Source organism: Indicator indicator, chromosome 22 (assembly GCF_027791375.1).
Source record: "Indicator indicator isolate 239-I01 chromosome 22, UM_Iind_1.1, whole genome shotgun sequence".
Classification (NCBI taxonomy): Eukaryota; Metazoa; Chordata; class Aves; order Piciformes; family Indicatoridae; genus Indicator; species Indicator indicator.
Genome location: NC_072031.1, coordinates 11,472,792 through 11,491,431, shown reverse-complemented (window position 1 = coordinate 11,491,431; position 18,640 = coordinate 11,472,792). Strand labels below are relative to the sequence as shown.

The 18,640-nt window shown below is 39.2% G+C and overlaps 1 protein-coding gene across 1 annotated transcript in view; it reads left to right on the top strand.

The window, feature by feature from the left end:
* Window positions 1-13,484, top strand: part of C22H7orf50 (chromosome 22 C7orf50 homolog) — a 35,923-nt gene extending 22,439 nt beyond the window's left edge. Inside the window, exons 3-4 of the mRNA XM_054391329.1 lie at window positions 8,444-8,525; window positions 13,302-13,484. Of these exons, the coding sequence (XP_054247304.1) occupies window positions 8,444-8,525; window positions 13,302-13,484 (265 nt within the window). The remainder of the gene's footprint in view (window positions 1-8,443; window positions 8,526-13,301) is intronic.
* Window positions 13,485-18,640: the final 5,156 nt, after the last annotated feature.

Genomic DNA, 18,640 nt, shown 5'->3' with positions numbered 1-18,640 from the left:
GAAATTAATTTTTCCTCATTTGTTCTTAATCGTTTAATCCCCTCCATTATTCTTTTCTTCTTTGAGATGCTAAAAGGGGAGAAACTTTGCAAGTTTTAAAGCTGATTTTCAAATCAAAAGGAGAAACCAACAATGAAAACGAGCTACTGGTTGCAACTCAGCTTGAGTCCATGCCTTGGCAAGAGTATTGTGCACCACAGCTGGACATTATGTGGTGTGATGGTAAGGCAGGAGAGAAGTAACCATATTTGTTTTTTCTGGGTCTGGTAGCAGATCCCTCATCTGATCATCAGAAAGCATTTATATAACTGGATTGTTGCCAGCTTTTGAAAGTGGTTTTAGTTGCAGCTGGCTTCTGACATGATTTTCATACAGACTATGGGGCCCTCTTTATCTCCTCGTACCCCCCAGGACGTTCTTCATGGGAGGGAAGCTTAACAGTTGTTTTCATTTTCCCTTTCCCTTATTTTTGGTCTGGGCATCAGTGTGACCAGAATTAAGTGCAAGAAAAGATGGACATCTGGAGAGGAGCTGGGACTTCAGCACAGCACTGGGGTAGCACTTAGTCATGGATTCCTTGCAGGAGCAGAACAGATTGCCTATGGAGGGCTCAAATTCTATTTTTTTAAATTCACTTGTGATAATTCAGCTCCTGCTTTGTCTTCTTTTTATGAATGTATGTTAAATAAAAAGCACATTTAGGTTAATAATCCAGTAGTATTAGCTGTGGGCTTTCAAGCCTACTGCTGACCATTTTGTTATTACTGAAAACAACAGAAAGTTCTCAGCATGCTATTACTGCTATATATTTTATTTCAGCTCAGAATGCAGTTTTGCTGCAGGCTGCCTAATACAGATAGCAGCAACTAAAAATCTGTACTGGAAAAATAATTTTTAAAAAATAATTGTAAAAATTATTGTAAAAATTGTTAAAAAAATTCTTTTGGTTTTGTTGGGGTTTTTTGTTTGGTTTGTTTGTTGTTGGGTTTTTTTTTTTTTTTCCCCCAAGTGGAATGCTCTGGGCATTTGCAGGTACAGTGACAAGTTGATTCACAGTAAGATGCCCTATGTGTACTGTACCATAGACAAGAGCTCTGCTGCTGACCTGCTGTATGGTTTTGAGGCATTGTTCTAATTTTCTGGGTCAACTTCCCTTTCCACTTATCATCTGTCTCATCTGTTTATACTCGAAGCTCTTCAAGGGAATGGCTCCTGTTGTGTTTGAACAGTGCCTAGAGTGGGGGGAGGAAGGGGATTTTGAGCTTGGCTGAAGCTTCAGGATGCAAACATTACAGAAAATGTTACAAATAATGGCAAGTGATAAAAATGCCTATAGTAAAGGATGCCCTGTGATAAACATTTTATGTAGATGTAATCAAAGCTTTGCTTCAAGGCAGAAAGGCTCTTTCCTTTTGCTTTATAAATACTCTTCTAAGAAAATTCCATCACCTGTGCAATTTGCTGTGCAATCAGATACAATCTGTCCTTGTATTGGACATCAGGACAAAAAATGGGACACCAAAAAGCAGGTTTATTTCCTGCATGGGTGTTTCCTAAATTAAACAAAACCCAACCCAAGCCAACCAAACAAAAAAGCCCCAAACACCCAAAACAGCAACAAAAGCTTTAAAAAAAAGCTTCCTCCCCTCACCTTTGCACAAGTCTTCAAGTCATTACCCTGTGTCTAAACCAAATGGAAGAATATATTAAAAATTGGGTTTGAAGCCATAAATTGAGAAACGGTGCCAGGATTTTCAACCAAAAATGTGGCACTGATTCTGAAACCTGTTGACAATTTTAGTAAGTTTTCTTTCTGGCAAAAGAGTTCCATTAGTGTCTCTTCTTCTCTTCCAGGAAAATAAGGAAAAAACCCTTTATCTGAGTCAGAATTTAATTAGCTTCCAAACTGGATTTGAGGATATCAGTATAAATATATTGACTTTCTTCAGGAATTGGAGTTGCTGCCACAGATTCATATGTCTAAAATTTTAACTACAGCCATCCCAGTCGAGTCTTTGATAATCTATTTAGAAGTTTAATGTTGGATTTATGTATTTGTTTGTTTATTTCCCAAATGAGGGATATTAGCATCAGAGACGCTTGATGAGATTTCCTCTTCTCTTGCAGCGAGCACTGAAGCACGTTGCAAGGCAGCTTTCTGGGCATGCAGGTGTTGACAGAGACAGACATTCAAAGCCAATCTTTTCAAAAGTAAGTCTGTTTAAATGCCCCTGAGAGAAACAGAAGAAATTCTGAATACCCCCAATAAAAATAAACACTTTTACATTTCCCTTTAAACAGCCCGATGTGTTACAACTGGACAAAAAATTCCTGCTTCACTCCGTGCACTATAGGGCATATATAAAACTTCCATCCACATCCACAGATTTTTTTTTATAGATCCATATAAAAGCTCCATCTATAAAACAGCTCTTCTCCCACAAGAATAAGCTTATGCCAAGTTTCTGCTCCTTCAGTGTTTCCAGGGAGCCTCTCTGAAGTGCTGGGTTCCCAGCTCACCTGTTAGCCATATGTGGTGTCACACTCTCACTGCTGAGCTGACTTGATACCAGTATTCAGAGTTTCCAAATTCAGACCTTCTAAGGGCAGTGAGCTGCCCTAAACATAAGAGCATGGCATTTTAAAGTCACTGCTTTTGTATGTGTTGGATAGTGAAAAGATCACAGCAGAGCACTCTAGTGCCAAGTGTTTCAGCCAGGCTTGACATCTCTTTGAGGGAATTTTTTCAAGCATGGCTGCTCTTTATTGAGGAAGCACCTGTTATCCATATTTCAGGGATAGAGCAGTGAGTGCAGAAATGATCCTTTTGCACTGTTTGTAGAGCCCTTGGGGAATAACATGCGTGATTCCTTCAAACCTTAATCATGTGCCCTCTGATAGAACAAGGGGCAATGGATGTCAACTACAGCGCAGAAAGTTCCACCTCAACATGAGGAGGAACTTCTTTACTGTAGGGGTAATGGAGCACTGGAACAGGCTCCTCAGAGAGGTTGTGGAGTCTCCTTCTCTGGAGACTTTCAAGACCCATCTGGATGTGTTCTTGTGTGACCTGTGCTAGAAGGGGGGTTGGACTTGAAGATCTCCAGAGGTCCCTTCCAACCCCTAATATCCTGTGATCCTGTGAACTTTTGTGGGACTTACTTGTGGGACATGTAGAAGAACACAGGTGATGCTTAAAGACAGGTTTCAGGGTGAGGAATAACTGAGTGTATCAAACCAGAAATACCCAGATGCAGGAGGTGGGAAGAATGTGATGGTTGTTGTATGGAGTCATAGTGTGCTGCTGTTAATGTGTTGAACAGAGCTTTTCAGTGTAGCCTTGAAGGTAGTGTCATGGACCAGATCTGTTCCTCTGTCCCTCCTTTGAGATTCAGTGAAGCTGGAGAGAGTAAATCATAAGGGTCCTCCTGGATAAATCACAGGATTGGAAGAAGAGGCTGCACTCTGACCTAGTCCTCAGGGCTGAAGAAACCTTTCAAATTTAATTCCCTGATGCTAAGCCTGGGCTCTGTGTTGGGGAGATCTAAATCTGGTGGCAATCTGTTTTACCTTGGATAAATGTCCAGGCTGGAAGGTGTATCTAAAGTGGGCAGGACTGTCAATGACACAAAATTGGAGCAGTAGATGTAGGTGAGTCCAGGTGTCCTTGCATTTGGCAGGCAGCAGTGCTGTCTTGTCTTCTGGAAAGTTACCAGCAGACACATGTCTGTCTATCTGTCTGTCTTTCTGGCTTCTTGAGACTTGTCTCCTACCCAATCATCTTTTCAAGCTGATTGAGCAAAATGGTTGATTCTTAGCCCAGTGCTTTTCTACATGTAGGAGATTATGTAATAACTATGACAGCTTTGTAGTGTTTTGTCCTGCCCCAGCAGTCTAAGCAGTTGCATTGTGTTGTCTTCCTGAATCCAATTTGTGACAATAATGTGCTGGGATTTTTTTTCTTTCTTTTTTTTCTCCCTCTTACTGTATTTCTGGAACCAATTTCTATTATTCCCTCCCCTCCTCTTCCTATGAGGACATCCCAGAGAGTGCTTCCACACTACCAGTTGCATTCTCTTTGCCCTGCCCATATTCCAGTGTTTTGAGAATAGATTTGTGTGAGATTATTTTAATGCCGAGACTAGAAGTCATTTATGAGATAGAGCAGTAGGAATCTTGGGCAGCTTTTCTACATCATACTCTTATGCTAAAATCCAAAAGCCCAAATGTAAAATTCCCTAGGCCATGTAATTAATTTGATTAACTTCCTCTGTATATTCAGTTTCAAAGCCATTTAAGAAGATCATTTGTGTAAACATAAAAGAGAAACGTCAAGTTTCTCAGTTTCTCTTTAACTAAAGTCAGCCAATGTGTTTGGGTTTGCTTTTTTTTTTTTTTTTTTCCAATGAGCTAATACTCATAAGAGAGATTCAAATATTAACTGTGCGAAGAAAGCAATTAGAGATTGTACAATATATTGAAAATTAGCCTGAGGCATACTGGCAAAATGCATCCTTTACATGTGTGCAGTTTTCATCCAAGTCTGCAGCTTATATTAGAGCTGGACATAGATCCTTCTAAAGGCTACCAAGTTAGCTGTGATTTGGTTGTGTGGAAGAGGTTGTGATGTCTATTAAAAAATTCTTTTTTTTTTTTTTAAACTATATTGCAGTTGGTCTTACTCTGTATATTGAAACACTCAAAGGAAAAGCCTTTTCTACTGCTGTACTCTGTCAAGGAAGCTTATCTGCATATAAACAGCAAAATGAGACCTCTCTTGTGTTACTAAGCTTTAACTTTTGAGTTTAAAAGTTGAGCCTTTCTAAAAATATACCAGTTATGTCATTCTGCTAAAAGGAGATAGCTCTCTGCCATGGAGTGATACTTTCCATAGGTTTTGGAAGCTGTTACAGGAGTAGGAAACAAGCCGTCATAGGAATCAGTGGAAAACTTTTCTTTCAGGAACTGTTGGGGGGTCCAATTGCAGGGAGCCACTGCCACATTATCTGTCTTAAAGATTGTGCATCCATTATCCTGAGTGTTTTGTCCATGGCCTGATAGGAATGAAGGTCAAGAGAAGGCCTATTTTCCTGAAGGGAGAGAAACAGGGATTTGATACAAACATGGGTAGAGCACCAGTTAAAAACTTGGGAGCATTTTCTGGAAGTATGACTATACTCATAATCTGCTAAGGAGAATACTGGGTTTGGGGTTTTTTTATCATACTCATTTAGCATTTGATTCTGATAGGACAGAGCATAAGCCAAAAGAAATTATTTGTGAGGCTCCAGTGCTATAATGAGCACAAACCTACATTTTTTTCCTTCTTCCTTTCCTTTCCTTTCCTTTCCTTTCCTTTCCTTTCCTTTCCTTTCCTTTCCTTTCCTTTCCTTTCCTTTCCTTTCCTTTCCTTTCCTTTCCTTTCCTTTCCTTTCCTTTCCTTTCCTTTCCTTTCCTTTCCTTTCCTTTCCTTTCCTTTCCTTTCCTTTCCTTTCCTTTCCTTTCCTTTCCTTTCCTTTCCTTTCCTTTCCTTTCCTTTCCTTTCCTTTCCTTTCCTTTCCTTTTCCTTTCCTTTCCTTTCCTTTCCTTTCCTTTCCTTTCCTTTCCTTTCCTTTCCTTTCCTTTCCTTTCCTTTCCTTTCCTTTCCTTTCCCTTTCCCCTTCCCCTTTTCTTCTCTTTTTTCTTCCATTTTTTCTTCTCTTTTTCCCCCAGTTGATTCTGTTTAAGTATTTGTTGCTTATAATGTATACGGAATGAAACTTTTCAGGAAGACTAGCTGAAACTTTTGTTTGTTTCTACAAGAGAATTCCCTAGAGTGAAAGTCAATGTGGGATCTTACATGCAGGAGTATAGTGGCTTGCCTAAACGTGTAGAAGAGAGCATATGGTTTTAGTAATAGACTAATAAGAGCAATTAACCTTATAGTGCACTCATTTGTTGGTCTCAGTTGTTTATAAACCAGGCAATAAAGATATTTTAACATCCTAAAGCTTTATAGGAGATTAGTGAAATCAGGCTGTATTTTTCCAGTTAATGCCCAGCAGTACTCAGGTGACAGCATAAGTGACAGAAACAAAATAGGCAGAGAGGAAAATATTCAGAGTACTGTGTGGTGTGTCTAAGCAATGGATAGAATCACAAATGGATAAATACAGAGTATAGTTTAAGGAAATAAAAAATCTGTGTTAAAGGTTTTCCTGAGGAGAATGCTGGTTTCACAGGATGCAGTCACAGGTCTGTCATTCAGCTTGTTCTTGTCACCTGGCAAAGGTTATGATGCAAACTGCTTCCAGGCTCATTTAACATGACAGAGAATTTTAAACTTACTGTATTTCTTATAACATCTGCCATGGAATTGCTCAGAAGGATGGACCTCATGAAAGAATGAGTTTCTTTTAACAGCAGGCACCATTCTTGATGTCTTTTTTTTTTTTTTTTTTTTTTTAAAAAAAAGGACTTTTATTGCCTGGCAAACAGAGAAATTGAGTACAAAATGAGGAAGTAGCCTGCCCCAGAAACTGCACTCACAAGAAAACCCTTTTTGACTTCATTCTCTGTTGGCTCCTTCATTACAGGTGTTTTCATTTTGATAGTTGTTGCTGCCCAGTTGGGCATCTTGCTGCAAAGCCAAATGGCATCAAGGGCTGAGGGTTCTTTATTTTGCCAGTACTTTGCTTTCTAGGTTGGTGGTGATGGGAGAGGGATGCTTTCCCCATAATAATTTTTATTTATTTTGTTTTATTGGACTCTGTAGCTTTCAGGCTCCTGCTTTCCTGCAATATTTGTTTTGTAAACTTGTGCCTATTTATTGACAGCATCCCCAAAGAGACCTTTAAATCAAGCCATTTGTGGATTTAATTTGGTGGTGTTGTTATTAGCTTTGTTTGTCCTTCCTGGTTTACTGTTATTTGTCTGATTTTTACTGTGCATGTTGCTTAATAGGCATTCCAATTGAATTTGGCTAGTGATAACCCTAATGAGTTGTTGCTGCTTTTTCTTTATTCTGAATTTTACAGTCAAGATAATTACTTTTTTTCTTTTGGGGTTTTTCTGCAGAGAACTTCCATCAAGCCCTTCTGTACAAATCTCTGGTCTTGTTTTTTTTTTTTTCTTTTCTCTTCAATTGAATTGTCTGAACAATGTACTTGCTGGTGCAGCATTCACTGAATATGAGGACTCTTTTGCTTTATTAGACTTGACAGTGTTTAAACAATACTAATTCTCATACCCAGCTGGCTTCTCAATTGATTTCTCTGCTCTCTGTTGCTGTGTAAACCAAGCTGGAACATTAAAGACATCTTGCATGCTGCTCTCTGGGTACTTGTTTTTCTTTAGAGAAAAATCAAATAAGTGAAAACTTTCTGGGTTTGCTCATATATTTTTTTTCCTGGGTCTTTAAATAATGTTTCCATATACTGACAAATTTTGTACATTTTGTTAAGCTGCTGATTTTCAAGTACATGCTTTTAAAAAGCTGTCTTAATTTTCTAGTGAGATTTGATAGCTTGCTTATTTGTTAATGGAAATAAACATCTCTTTCTTATTACAAACCCTAATACAGCAACAGTAAAATCATGTTCAAGAGGTACCTAAAAGTGCCATTTAAACCCAGCTAAAATGTTGCATATTTACAAGTTGCTGGCTAAACACTCCCAAGAACATTTGCAGATGTTAATAATTTCTTTTACTCTCTCACTTTAAGCAATATTGAAGCAGCCTCAAGTTTTGAGCTGAATACTGGAATCAGAGTTGCTGGGGGGAGGGAAACACACACACAATTCTTCTGTCCTCTAAGCATCACTATTTAAGTCACCCGAGCTTTAAAATGTCTCTTCCTGAAAAATTAATTTTCTATGCTCTAGAACAGAAGCTCTGTGATGAGCTTTAGTTTTTGTAGAGATGAGTGAGGAGCATGACTCTCCAGTCCTTTAGAGCTGCTTAGTTTCATATAAACTTCAGGGTTTTGTGCTATACCAACTTTCTGAAACCCAGCTGTCTGAATTCCTCATCCACTCCACCTCCCCAAACACCCAAGTGTCTGTGTAGCTGGGGTAAGGATTTGGGGTGCTCACTTGTCAGGGATCAAATGAGGGCAATGATCTCTGGTAAAGGACTGATTCAAGCTGAGGAGTGGGATTTGGTTTTTAACTTCAAGGAATCAATGCTTTCTGATGAAAGTTTATAAAATTCTTTGCCATAATGTCTTCCTTTAAACCTTTCAGGTGTGGCACAGAAATCAGGTGGCCATCCCCTGTGACCTTTATTGACACCCTTATGAAATATGTGCTAGCATCTGTTTCACACAATGTCATGAAACCCCCATGTTGTGCATGCAAAATTACTTGGAGTCATTGTAGGACATGTTTTATGAATAATGAATGTTTTGGTCACACAGTCTTTCATTGAAGTCATTTATTTGTTTTGTCTCATTAATTTGCTGCAGCTGGTCTGAAAACCCAGAAGAATGGAAGTTTCAGAAGACAAGACAAACCTGGCTTCTCTTGCACATGTATGATAAAGAGAAGGTTTGTATCAGCACTGCCTTTTCTCAGGACAAATATGATGCAAAGTTTTGTACATTAGTTTTAGCTACTCTTTATTGACCAAAAGTTGCTACTGCTAGCCAGGCAGTTTTCTCCTTTTTTTTTTTTTAATACAAATTTATAAATCAATTACTTCCTTTTGAACCAAAATGCTTGCAATTAGTCATTGATGATCATTCTGATGTGTATGCTAGATTTTTGTGCTTGATATATGCCAAGCATAAATAGAGCAGATTCATGTTTTATATAGATCTGGAGCTTCCTGAGAATTTGAGTCATAGCCTTCGTTTGAATTTCTGCATGTAGTGTCAAGCAGGATTCTCATCTTGCTTCAGATATCTCTGGCTCCATCTAAGCCATACTGGCAAGATGTTAAAATAGCTTTCTCATTAAAATATAAGTGAAACCCAATGGTGATTGTAAAAAGCATGAGGTATAAGCAGAAGCTAGGTTTTTACCATGACTGAAACCCATTCAGTTCATAACTTGAAAAACACCAGAAACTGAATTTCCAGGCATGGTATTGAATGGGGCTTTCAGGTCATTCATTTTGTTGTGTAACAGAACAAACACTGAGCTGTTTGCACAGCAAGTTATTGATTCATGTAGTTGACATTCAGTTAGGTTTTGCTGAATTTTTTTTTTAATTTATTTTTTTTTATTTTTTTGCTGTGTAGTTAAGCATTGAAGCATACCAATCATCCTGACCCAAATTACTCAGCAGTTCTTAAGCCAATCACCTGGCACAGTGATATTACCTTTTATGATTAAAAATACTTCTGGAGAACCAGATAATTAAAAGCAGAGTTTCATGAAGGCAAAACTTTTCACACAATACAGTACTTTAAAAAGATCAGTTGTAGAATGCAGATTTGATTGTAGGTGTAGAGGCTGTTCTCTCTGTCTTCTATTTTTAAGTTTAGTTTCAAGTTAAAAAAAAAAAAATCTTTATCAAACTTTCCAAATCAGTGTAGGCTCCTTAAAGCTGTCTAGAAATTGTTTTACAGGCAGAATGATGTTTTTAGGTTTTTTTACCTGTTCACTTTGGGGTTTGTGTTGAAATATACTGGGAAATAATTGGCTGCAGGGAGCATTTGTTTTGCATATTGGAACACAGCTTAACTCCTTATTTCTCAGCACTGGAATGAAACTTCCTTGAATGAAACTTCCTTTTTGTTTTGTTTATTCCCTTTTCTTTCTTTTTCAAATCTGATGAAATTTCTAGGAATTTTGTTTTGGTTTGGTTTGTTTTTTCCCTGTTCTTTCTTTTTCAAATCTGATGAAATTTCTAGGAATTATTTAAATTCATATATTTTTTGTAGCTTAATAATCAGAGACACACTGAATATGAGCTTTAGATAATGATTAACATCTGCATCCAGATTCAGTACAGTTAGAACTTGCTCAAGTGCTTGCAATTAAGCATATGACGAAGTCTCTTTCTTCATCAGGACCGTAGGGAAGGGAGGCCAGCTTCTTTTGAATAGTTTTTTTACACCAAGATTCAACTTCCTGTCCATGACAGAATAAAATCTGTTGGACATCCAAGCATGACTAAAACGCAAAAGGAGATGAGTTTCTTTCTTTCCTGAGCGTGTCTTTGATCTCATGGTGTCATTTGGATGCCTACTGAAAAGCCATGTCTTACAGACAGGACTCTGGGAGAACTAAGTTGAGGTTTGAAAGTCCTTTCCAACATGAGGGGGTTATAAAATCCTTTTAAAATCCATCTGGTGGTTGGCTGACAGCTGCCAAGCCAAGCCTGTATACCTCCAGTGTATATATTTCTCCAGAGTTCAGTATAAAGTAAGCACTAGATCATTTGTTGATCTTTGTCATCTGGCACAGCATTTTTAGCAAGGAACTCTATCAGCTGTCTTCAGCTTCTGGACTGCAAGGCCCTGGAGGGGTTTCTGAAGCTTCCTCAGAAGGCATCTGAGAAAACTAAGCTGGAGTTCTCTGTGCAGATATCTGTATCTGCTTTGCCAAACATATATGGGTGTCTGCAGATCTAAAAAGTCTGAAAACTCTTGGGTTACATTAGAGTAATTTAAAAGTGATAACTGTTCTTTTCCTGCTACTGTTTTGTAGTTTCCCCCCCCTCCTTTTCCTGCTGATGGTGATTATTTCACTTTGGGATATTTCCGTATTAGCTCCAGTGTGTATCAGCTACTTAGCACAGAGGCAAGGTTAATGTGTGTGTGAGAGAAAAAGAAACAAGAAAAAGGTCAAAACAGTTTAACAAAAGAATAATAATAAAATCCCATAAGCATCACTTCCACTTGCCAGAGCCATGCTGGGAGGTCTTGATATCCAGTTTCCAGCCAGCCCAAAAGCTGATCTTAGAAGCAGGATTGTGTTCCTTCTTGTCAAACCTTGCCAAGAGTCTCTGAAATTTCAGCTCTTCTACTACTGTGTGTGGAGTACTAAAATTTAGATTTCCTTAACTTTTTGCTGGCACTTTCTACATTCCAGTCCTTCTGTGGGCTCTTTTCTCTGTGTAAGTTAGGAGGAAAGAGGATATTATCTTGGAAAGAGGATATTGTCTTGTAATCTCTTGCTGCAATAAACCTAATAGCAGTACGAAAAAGGAAAAATCAGACTTCTTGACCACTTATCCTTAGGGCCAAATGCTAAATGTTTTCTGGGTTTCAGGCAGCCACATATCTATCTGCACACTTAGTGTTTCTAAGTTTAGAGTTTTAATTGTCCCTTCAAGCACTTTACTTCAATGATAAAATAATAACTGTAATTCCACAGGGTGAGGGATGACTGTACTGCAGTGCCTGAGAAAAAGAGGTGTAAATTACGTGGATAATTGAGCTAAAGTTTGAAACATACAAATGTGCTGAGCTTTAAATACCCAGTCCAGAGCATCTGCTTAAAGGCACACTATCTTGCTGAAGTTGTTTGTGCCTGAATGGTTTTGTCTGTCATTAGTCCCAGTTTACTGCGAGTGAAGAGGTTAATGGAAACATTTTTCATCATGTTTAAATGTGTTTGATTCGTGCATTGTAGCAGCACTTCATGTATCACCCATTTCAGTGTTAGTCACTGTAAAATTAATATTAATATTCTGGGGGGTATCTGTATTGTTTCTTTAGCACAGGAGTGTTTGTGTGAAGAATTAGAAGGTTTTTCCATAGCATGAGAGGCTGAACACAGACTTCAGTTTTGATGTATCGCTTTGTAATAACCCCGATGGGCGAAGGCAGTGTTGGAATATTCTCTCTTCCTCTTCTTTTGGAGCGAGAGAAGTTTTAGTGATCAAAGTTATGCTGCCAAATGTCGATGGAGAAATGAGTTGTAAATTGAGTATCTGTTGATGCTCTGTCTTCTCTGGAATGTTGATACTTTGCAGCATTGAAACAGCCCTTGAATAATTAGTCTCCAATCCTTTAAATACTTACGTGTGTGTTTAACTTGACTCCTGGCAAAGTATGCCTTTTAAAGCTGTATGTGTAAAGTTAAACATGGAGGAAAATGCCTGCAAGATTAGATCACTTTGACATCTCCTGATTCACAGCAAAAAACAAAAAAAAAAAAAACAAAAAAAAAAAAAATCTCTTATTGGCTGAAACCTGTTCCACAAATACACAACAGAAGTTAAGATATGGTTCAACGTGGATCTGTTCACCTAATGCTTTTGCAGATAAATTGCTTTGAAACACTGAATAAAAATGATTGAAGTCTTTTCTAGCTTGTTGCCAAGATTATTTAATGTAATGATCATTTAAAATGTGTGCTGTACCAGATAAGCTAAAATATTACCTGTGACTTGCTCATTAGAAAGGAAGTGAAATGGGGATAATGCAACTACAGATGATTAAACTGCTTTTAATGTTAGTGATGTGAGTGGAGCCTATCAGTTCTAGTCAGCATGCTTTAAAAATTTTTTCCATATGTCTGAATTCAATTTGTTTTTCAAATTCTGTGCCTTTGTAGAAGCACCCAGTCAAAGTTCTTGATGGTGGGTGGTATCTCGTCTTAGCAAACAAATCATTTTTGGGTAGGGACAAGGGTTATTTCAGCAAAATTCTTTCCTCAGACAGGTACATGCAATTTTCCCTGATTTTAGTAAGGTTTGCATATGGAATCATAGAATCATAGAATTTTCAGGGTTGGAAGGAACCTCAAGAATCATCTAGTTCCAACCCTCTTGCCATGGGCAGGGACACCTCACACTACAGCAGGTTTCTCAGAGCCACATCCAGCCTGGCCTTAAAAACCTCCAGGGATGAGGCTTCTACCACCTCCCCGGGCAACCTGTCCCAGTGTCTCACCACCCTCATGGGGAAGAATTTCTTCCTAACATCCAGACTGAATCTACCTGTTTCTATTTTAACTCCATTCCCCCCAGTCCTGTCACTACATGACACCCTAAAAAGTGTTTCCAGAAGTAGGATTTGGCTAGTGGCTTTTTCCTTCCAATGACCCTCACAGCTTTGAGCTTGCTGTTAGGGAGTGTTTGCATTTGCTGCTCAGCATTTCCACATCTGCTGAGAGTTTCCTCTCAGATGCTTCACTCATCTGGGCACATGAGAGTGGTTTCACCATGGTCCATCCCTCCCTGCAGCTTGAACCTTGCTAAGAAACTCTTCCCCTCAGACATGGGTGTTGGCAAACACAAAAGCCCATGCAGTCCTCCTAGTTACATTTCAGGTGATGGTTTGGAATGGTTGTGACTGAGTATGGAGAGAGAAGAAAATAAAACAGCTATTTTTTCTTTCCTTTTCTTTTTTTTCTTCTTCTTTAAAGGTTCCAGACAAGTATTTCACCATTTTATTGGATTACCTGCAAGGGCTTCAAGGCAGTGCACGAGACCTGACTGTGCAGAAAGCTGAAGCTTTTATGAAGGAATTTGATGGTTCTGATACAGAAGACCCAAACCTGTTGGAGAAGTGTGAGCGCATACGACAAGTTCTGCAGCTGCTGTCATGAGAGTGATTCTGTGTCTTAATGGTTGTCTGGTGGTGAGGAGGGATAGGGTGTCCTATACAGAGACTATAAATTAGTTATAAAGATGGATTTTCTAATAAGAATCCTAACAGTAAGTGTTCAGATTTTGTACTCATCCTTTTTTATCCAATTGCAATTATTTATCATGTTTTGAGGTGATGAAATAAAAAGATGTGATTGACAGACGTGCTGCTGAAAGTAATCTCACTGCATATCTTTACAAAGATCAACCTCTCTCCCCTGTTATTTTTTCTCCACCTTCCCCTCTAATTACTTTTAAATAAGAGGAAGATTTGCAGCTCTTAACAAGAGCAGCAAAGGAACCAACAAAAAAGCCTGGAGGGTCTCTTACAATGGCAGCTTTTAAAATGAGCGTACAGTACAGTGCTTGCTCAGCCAGCTGTAATCTATCACTTTCAGCTTTAGAAGTATGTCATTTGGATTTGGGAAAGATCATTTTCAGTCTGTTGAACATGAGTTGTATAACACAGTTGCTTATTAGTACTTCACAGAGTAATCTGGAGATGCCATCAGCTTTGTTAGCTTTCCTTTTGTATCTTAAGGTTTTCAAGTGCATTATGGCAATGGTTTAGCTACTCAGATAACGCACAGATGGGAACGGACCAAATCCTTTGAGTGTTTGGAGTGCAATCATCTGGTTGCACCTAAGCTTCCCCTGCCATAAGCAGGGCTGTGCTGCAACATTTTGTATCCAGCCTGCCAATATTGCATGTTCATTTTTCTCTTCTAATTGGCATCAAAAGAGTTAATTTGTGTTCATTCCTTTTGGCATGGGACAGTTTTCTCCTCTGAACAAGCTTTCAAGTAAAACCCAAAGACATTAATTACTCAGAAGTTGGCTGATTGGCTTATTTAATAACACTTGTATTCAGACGGCGTTCTTGACCTCATTCTTTAATGTTTCTGCAAACATTGCTCATACTTTATTAATAACAACTATATGAAATGTGTAGTGTTTCAGAAGAGAGGCTGTCTTTGGGAATTACAGCTTTCATTTGGATGGGGGAAGGAGGGGAGGATCTATGGATATAGAGACCTAATTCTTCAATAAGAAGCATTCGAGTGGATTTGACAGCCTTCACAGTCATGGATTACTACAAATCTTTAAAAGCAGGAAATATATTACTAGTAACAAGTAACTTATGCTTTCTGACTTCTTGAAGATGATGTTTTCAGCCAAAAAGACTGGAGACCAGCATGCCTTGCTCAAACACAGTAACTGTGATGGGCCTTGCTGCAGCGCTGAGCAGAATTCCGCAGCAGTTGCCAACCTCTGCAATGGTTCAGCAGCAGTTTGGGTGCTGTTCCTGCACCATGGGGTGATGCTGGGATGGGGGCTGCAGAGGATGCATGTGGTGTCAAAGCCTTTCTGAGGCCCAAAGCTGTGTGAAACTGGTCTTCCGTGGTAAACGTTGGCAAAAAGGGTCTAAGAAAAAGAAAGGATACTGATATTTAGTGAACTTGTAAAAGACAATTGGATATTGTGTTTTATAGAATCATAGAATCAGTCAGGGATGGAAGGGACCACAAGGATCATCAAGTTCCAACCCTCCTGCCATGGGCAGGGACACCTCACACTAGATCAGGCTGGCCAGAGCCTCATCCAGCCTGGCCTTAAACACCTCCAGGGATGGGACCTCAACCACCTCCCTGCACAACCCATTCCAGGCTCTCACCACTCTCATGGGGAAGAACTTCTTCCTCATGTCCAGCCTGAATCTCCCCACTTCCAGCTTTATTCCATTCTCCCTAGTCCTATCACTACTTAATATCCTGAAAAGTCCCTCCCCAGCTTTCTTGTAGACCCCCTTTAGATACTGGAAAGTCACAATAAGGTCACCTCAGAGCCTTCTCTTCTCCAGACTGAGCAGCCCCAACTCTTTCAGTCTGTCTTCATAGGAGAGGTGCTCCAGCCCTCTGATTATCTGAGAGCATGCAGCTGGGAAAAACTACTGTCACTCTAGGCAGAAGCTGAGACTCTTAGGTTAGGGTTAGGGTTCCTGTCCATCAGGAGAAACAGGAGTTTCCCAGGGATTGCATGTTCAAAGTGTCTTTTTGTGACTCTATGGCTGCGTTTTAGCTATCAGAGAAGAATTTGTATTCTTTCATAAGGTCACTTTTGATTTCTCCATCATGCAAAAATGTGTGTCCTCATTGTGCACTTAATATACCTTGTAGCTTAAAAGCACAACTACATTGCAAACATGTTTTGGAAGGGACTCATTAAAAAAAAAGATTGTAAAGGTAAGTTCCAGGCAAAAAGATGTAGAACCTTTTATGAGTTTGACAGATTTGGCAAGATTTGCTTTTCCCAAACCTTGGTTCTGACAATGTGCAAATGTGGACAAATCTGTGTGAAAAGAGGCTTTGTAGATCAAGAATGTCATGTTCCTTTTTATATCAATTAAGGTTAAAAGCACCCAGACCCTTCCAATCTGGAGTCCATGTGAACATTTGGAAAAGAACAGTTAAAGCCTCTCACCAGTGCTGCATTTCAGATCTCAACGTCACTTGTAGCTTAGCCAGTCATATGGCTACAGACGGGACAAAGTTGTGTCTCTGCCCCCCATTTAAATCAGTCTGCTGTGTTAATAAAAACTGCATCCAAGGCTAGAAGTAACAGTGTGTGCAGACTGACAAATTACATCTTCATCTGCCTACTCTAATTGTCTTCTAGTTGAGTTAATCTTTATTGTGCAGCTCTGGCTAGAAGAGTTCGTATCCTGAGAGAATGCTGAAGTCAGGACTTCTAGGCAAAATAAAAGAATATAATTACTCAGAATTGCTTAAAGCTGGAACTGTGCCTCTAATGGAAATGCTAATTACTCAAGATTTGACAGTGTAAAAAGTTCCCTCTAATTTGGCTGATCCTTGCTAGGGGTTGTGGAGCTTCTTGGTTCTCTGCTCTCTGCCCACAATGTTAATTTGTTATCGCTGTTGTGAAACGACTGAGTAAATGAATTCTCTGTTCTTATTTGGGAAGGGTGTGTTGTAGTTGTTGAATGTGGAGTGTATTTCCTTCTTTCCTCTCACTGGAGAATAGCTGTGCTGTGTTGCTGTTGATTTTAAAGCGAGGTGGCCCTCGATTCACCTCCCATCATTTCCAAAAGCTTCCAAAATGCACTTCTTTGGATTGAGCCTTGGGGGTTTGTTGGTTTGGGTTTTGTTTTTCTTGCTGTTTAAAGAAAACTTTTGTCGCTGAGTAAGGCAAAGTAACAAACATTAGAATCCACTCACACTTCTTCAAATCAGTGTCAGAAAAAAAAAAACTCATAAAAGAGATTTAATTTGCAAAGTCAAGCACTCTGAAAATTAGGAAACAGAGGCATGGAAATTGTCTGTGGAATTTTAATTTAATCCACGCATACCTAGTATGATGTGATGCAACCTCCAACTGTGTCATCAGCACTGTGTTTCCATTGTGTATAACTTTGTTTATTCAGTGTCTCCATTGCAGTTCTGCTGCTGTTCTCATTTTCAAAATTTAGGTCTACGAAGTAGTTCTAAAGTTAGAGAAGTGACCCCTCTGTGGAGATTTGGTCCTGTGCAGAAGAAGTAAGTAGGAACTTTCCTGTTCCTTTGCTGTAAGAACCACTCAAAGCAGTTTCATCACAAATGTTCCCTTTACAAAGATGTTTGAATGTTTTGACTCGTTTACAATCAAAATACTTAGTTTAAATGCAGGTTTGTGGACATAAAAACTTTGCAGTGGCTTATTCTGGTTTAGCTTTTGGTTTCCTTTTATGTCTTCCTTTCTGTACAGCTGAATGAGTCACTTATTTCTGTCCCTGCAAATAGGAATATTAGCTGTTTACAGTGATTCCAGTCATACAAGGACACAACTAAATGTCCTTGCCTTTGTAGGACAAGCTCATTTTAGCAGTGATTTATAGTCACATTCTGTTTTAAATTCTTTATAAGAACATACATAGTCAACAACTTAATATGGTTAAAAATTATTATTATTTTTTAATCTATTTTTTTCCCCCTATGAGAAGTAGGGAATGCCAAACTAAATAAAACTAATGAGTAAATGCTGGGGGGGTGGGGGGGAGGAAGGGCAAAGCAAAACAGTGTTTTATCTTTCTTTGTCAAAACAAAGCTGAATAAGAAGCTTGTGCTACTATAAGAACGTTTGACTGGTGTTACAAACACAGAGGGAGGGCTTAAAAACAGAAGAACAGTCATACAATTGCCCTGACTGATTGCCCCTCCCCCACCACGCAGAAAATTGTTGGCATTCCCCAACAAAACCCACGAAAACACCTACGTCAAAAAAAGTTAAATAGGTTGCAAAATCAAGTACTTAAAGGTCAAGAAATGCCACATGCGTATAAATGGCCAGAAGAATTCAAATTCTACCTCTCTTGTGCCTCCAGCCTGGCAACTGAATGAAGGGGGATTGTGTTAGAAGGAAACAAATAAAAAGCCCTGAATTAGGTGAGCACATGGCTAGCAATGACCAAGGTGGAATTACATTTCCTGTTGGCTTTACTTATTCAGCTTTTGTCAAGGAGATTTGTTGCTCCTCGAAATACTGTGTTGCCTTTTGCTGTGACAACTTAACATCTCTTCTCCTCAGGGTCTCCCATGTGTAGTCTGTAAAACTGTAAGCCATGGGACACAAGATCTGTCACTCTCATTTGCTTATAAATAGCTAGACCTAGCTGCGGCACTGGGAAAAAACAGTGTTTGCTATTGAGCTGCTTTGGACCCAAAGGAGGATGTTGACACTGTGTTTCTCTGTGCTGGTCTAGGGGTACAACAGGCTTTGGCAGCATCTTTTACATCAGCCAGGCTTCCTTAAGCTCCATGAAATTGCCTGACTTTGGGAGAGCAATGTTGCCTATGGAATTTGCCAACTGAACAGCAGCGTTTGTGGAGCACTTTGAGACCCGAAGCTGCAGGATCTGAGCTGCTCAGGATGCTCAGCCCACAGCTTAATGCCTTCCTTGGCCTTGCTGCTTGTTTTCAGTCTTGGGCTGCTGAGAGTTGCAACCATTTTATTCATCTGCTTTCTGTGGGCTAATTTGACTGAATGAACTTTTCAAGCTATGTTTTGGCAAACTGAAAGCTGAAGCCGCAGCGGTAATGTTCCTCTGGTAGCACAGATAACA